The 4,402-nt window shown below is 35.2% G+C and overlaps 1 protein-coding gene across 1 annotated transcript; it reads left to right on the top strand.

Moving 5' to 3' along the window:
• The first annotated feature begins 399 nt into the window (after positions 1–399).
• Positions 400–3,345, top strand: LOC111370571 (sphingolipid delta(4)-desaturase DES1-like). The gene is made up of 3 exons (XM_022992340.1): positions 400–884; positions 2,261–2,935; positions 3,043–3,345. The coding sequence occupies exons 1-3, from the start codon at positions 708–710 to the stop codon at positions 3,190–3,192; spliced, it is 1,002 nt and encodes a 333-aa protein (XP_022848108.1). The 5' UTR covers positions 400–707; the 3' UTR covers positions 3,193–3,345.
• The last annotated feature ends 1,057 nt before the right edge of the window (positions 3,346–4,402 follow it).

A 4,402-nucleotide genomic window follows, 5' to 3' on the forward strand; every position in this document is an offset into this window, starting at 1 on the left:
TTTTTTTTAAATGACAGTGATATTCGGAAAAATTTGTTATTAAAAGTAAGGAAAATTTTGTTATTAAAAGTAAAGAAAAATTTTGAATTTACATAGAAAAATTATTTTATTGAGAGAATGCATGATTAAAAACAAAAAAAAAAAAATGAGAAGAAGAAAATGAATGTTTGAAGAACAAGAATAAAATAAGAGCTTAATTTTACTTAGCCTAGTTTGCATCTTTTTAAAAACAAAACTCTTTAATTTTTATACTCATTCTTAATTAAATATTTATACAATAAAATATTTTACATTTAAATCTATTTTTTTATTATTTTTTAACTTCACATTCTTAAAAACAAAATCACTATTTAAAACATTATTTTTTTCCACATGCCATTAAACAGGGGCTTAAATCCGTTTCTAACCCCCCAAAAAGAATTCCATTCAAACTCAATAGTTTAGGCTTTAGGGGGAAAAGAAAGAGCACGCAGAATGACGTGAAATTGCAGAAGGAATATCTGGGAAGATCCCATTCCCAGCTGGCCGGCACCATTCGCATAAAAAATTCAGTCCATTGTACGTTTTTGATACTAGAATGAATCCCGCACCATCACAAATCTTACACCCACAAAAATGATTTTGTTTTAAATTTACGAAGAGGAGATTCGTTAACATCTCAAATTCTCACAAGACAAATACACAGAAAGAAGAGAGGGAGAGGAAGCATGGGGTTTGAAGGGAAACAGAGAAAAGAAGAAGAAGAAGAAGAAGAGGGAGTAATGGCTACAGATTTTTTCTGGTCATATACAGATGAGCCTCATGCCTCTCGTAGAAGGCAGATACTCTCTCAGTATCCTCAAATCAAACAACTCTTTGGCCCTGACCCCTTTGCTTTCCTCAAGGTATATATAGAGGATTTTCAAATGTGGGTTTTTCAGATCTGTGCTAAAATTCGTAATGTCGTTTGAAAGATTCACTTTTTTTTTAATAATGTGTTGGATTTTTCTCTTTTGCACTATGCATTTACGTTCAATTTCAAAATCAGTAATCACATTCGTCTCATTAAATGTTGTGTTTACCATTTATTGATGGCATTATCTGATATTATACCGAAAGTGACGTAGTCAATTCTGCAATTAGTGTTCATAGCTATTGGGACAACATACATGGTGAAATGGTTCGTCTTGCCCTGCTTTAAAAATTAGATAAATAAAAGAAAAAAGCTACTTTACCTTTTAAAATCGTAAATAAGCTTCGTTATTCCTCTTTTCCATTTGTGATTCAACTCTGCTGTTAGATTAGCAATTAAGCTTGCATTCATCTTATTGAGGTGCCATAGAAATTCTAATCTTTACCTTTTTAATCTGTGTCATGGTTCCTATGGGCACCTGAATCCCACATCATTGGAAGTGTGAGCTTCCTTTGTGTGGTTTCTATTGGCTTGCATTCTCCAACCTCATTGACTAGTTTTTGTGGTCTAGCTCTCCAAATTGAGCCTGACCAATGGTATCAGGCATCATGGTTTGTTATGGTTCCCGTTGGTGTGTATGGGAGAGCCATACTCCAAAAGCTAGCCAATGAAATTGGATAACCCAAACCAATATAAACCACACAAAGAAAACTACACTTCCGATGTGGAATTTAGGTGCCCATACAGCCCAATGGGAAGCATGAAAAACCACCATACTTCTGACTCGGTGTCCATGTCGAGAAGGCCCACACATCCTAGAAACCAAGACCAAAAGACATGATGTGTTATGCTCAATTGGGAGAGTCTGATCCCAAAAGTTAGCCAGTGAGGTTGAAGAACTCAAGGCAATATAAACCACATAAAGGAAGCTTACACTTCCAATGTGGGATTCAGGGGAACCATGACAATCTGATTCACCTTTGTAATGATCCAGATAACGAACCTCAGTACAGTAGCTAAGAATCCAATGAAATTCAATTGCATTTTTAGACATTGTACAATGTGGTACCAATGATCATCTAGACTCATTATTGACAGTCCAACAGATGAAATTAGGGATTCTATTTTTCTATTTGAATGAAAGAGAAAAATCACTTTCAGTTTCATATGACCTTTTTCGTTATTTTGTTTAAATGGTTACTCGTTTTACAATCTTTGATATAATGGGACTAGGAGATCATTATATTCTGATCTACATTGTAATGTTAGACTAACCTCTAAGTTAATTCAGAAACATATCTTAACGATGTCAAATTGTGTTTGAATTTCTAGCTGTTCATAACTTCATTTTACATTCTTTTATTTCAGATTGCTATGGTTGTTGTTCTTCAGCTATGGACAGCAACCTATCTCCATAATGCAGGTTGGCTGAAGATATTGATAGTAGCTTATTTTTTTGGATCTTTCCTCAACCACAATCTCTTCTTAGCCATTCATGAGCTAAGCCACAATCTAGCCTTCTCAAAGCCAGTTTACAACCGTTGGCTCGGGATTTTTGCTAATCTTCCCATCGGTGTACCCATGTCTGTAACTTTCCAAAAGTATCATCTTGAGCACCATCGTTTTCAAGGGGTGGACCGAGTTGATATGGATATCCCAACTCTCACTGAAGCCCATCTGGTGAGGAATATCGTTTCTAAATCGATATGGGTTATTCTCCAACTCTTCTTTTATGCTTTCCGACCAATTTTTATCAAACCAAAACCACCGGGCATATGGGAGTTTGTTAATCTAAGTATCCAGCTCGCCCTTGATGCTGGTATAGTACATTTTTGGGGATGGAAGTCATTTGGCTATTTGATACTGTCCACCTTTGTTGGAGGAGGGATGCACCCCATGGCCGGTCACTTCATCTCTGAACATTACGTATTCAAACCTGATCAAGAAACATATTCTTATTACGGTCCCTTGAATCTTATGACATGGAGCGTAGGATACCACAACGAGCACCATGATTTCCCTAGGATCCCCGGCACCAAGCTTGCTAGGTCCCGTATTATTTAAAAGGTGGGTCCCACTGAAATTTGGGCTCAAAGTTGACCCATTAAACCATTTTTTCCAACAGTACATAATGGACCGGACGGTTGGCTCAGAAGGTGAGGGAGATTGCACCGGAGTTCTATGATAATTTAGATTCATATAAATCTTGGAGTCAGGTCATCTACATGTACATAATGGACCGGACGGTTGGACCGTTCAGCCGGATGAAAAGAAATATATCTACCAAGAAATCCGAATAATTTCGTCTTCTTTCCGGGCTGAATATGCGAGATGCTCTTTAGTTTTCTTGATTTTTCTTGATTGTTTTGTTTTGAAACATTATTTACACGCTGTAGGTTAGGTTTTGTAAACGAGCCTTCGGTTTTTTGACCATCTAATATATTGTTAGCATTTATCTATCTTGACCGGGTCGTTTAAACTTCTTATCAATGATAATAAGTTGGTAACAAGATAAACAAATCGATGTAGGCTGAAGCATAAAATAAACTAAAGAATACGATCAAAATTCGTTGATTCACATAGAATGTCGGGTATTGACTATCTAGGCTCGTTGATTCATGTGTAAATTATGAAAAATAATTCGAACAAGATACTTGAGTCAAACAATACCAAAATTGGACTGACAAAGAACAAATTCGAATTTTGTAATTTTCATTCAACGAACCATGTCTGAGGCTTGGTGCAATATTTTTGAAGTTGATTTGTCACGATTCGCATTGAGATTATCGTCCATGTTTGAGGCTCTATAGAGCCTCTAATTGTAGCTGAGGCTTCTAATTATATTTTTGGTCAAGTGTTAGTCCTTGACTCCTTTGCTCGAGTACATCTCAACGACTAAAATGTTTTTATGATCCTATAGGACTTGGCGATCGAGACATAAATATTCATCCTGGACATGTGAAAGCACGATGTGATCCTTCTGGCATCCAAGTGGACTAAAGGTACATAACATTATTGGAAAAAAAAATGTTGAACAAAATCGTTGAATTTGAAAATTTTCTATATTAGACTGACAAGAATTCAAACAAATTCAAGTTTTGTAATTTTCATTCAAGAAACCAAAAATTAAATTCATTTTTTAAACGTATTAACGGAAGTCAAAAGACAATGTCAACAAAAATAAATGACAACACAATTTTCGAAACCAATTAAAATTGAATCATGGATATTAAGAGAAACGTGAATAAATGAAAAGAAAAAGCTGGAACCTGTGAGCCAGCTAATATTTTCCCAAGGTCTGAGGTTTCCAGCCATCAGCATTTTAGGACTGAATTAAAGCAGCAATACTTAAATAAAAATTCTAAAAGACAAAATTGAAAAACGTAGTATCATTTTTATTAAATGAAATGGCTAACAAAATTTGATTGAATTATCATCCTTTTCCATTGGGTTGTTCTTTAATTTTTGGTCACAAAATCATTAAAAATAAAATCAAGTCGTACAAGGCAA

Source organism: Olea europaea, chromosome 21 (assembly GCF_002742605.1).
Source record: "Olea europaea var. sylvestris chromosome 21, O_europaea_v1, whole genome shotgun sequence".
NCBI lineage: Eukaryota > Viridiplantae > Streptophyta > Magnoliopsida > Lamiales > Oleaceae > Olea > Olea europaea.

Coding starts and splice junctions, on each gene's coding strand:
- LOC111370571 (XM_022992340.1), top strand. CDS start 708: ATGGGGTTTGAAGGGAAACAGAGAAAAGAAGAAGAAGAAGAAGAAGAG. Junction 885..2,260: donor ACCCCTTTGCTTTCCTCAAG/GTATATATAGAG, acceptor CTTTTATTTCAG/ATTGCTATGGTTGTTGTTCT. Junction 2,936..3,042: donor GGATCCCCGGCACCAAGCTT/GCTAGGTCCCGT, acceptor GGACGGTTGGCT/CAGAAGGTGAGGGAGATTGC.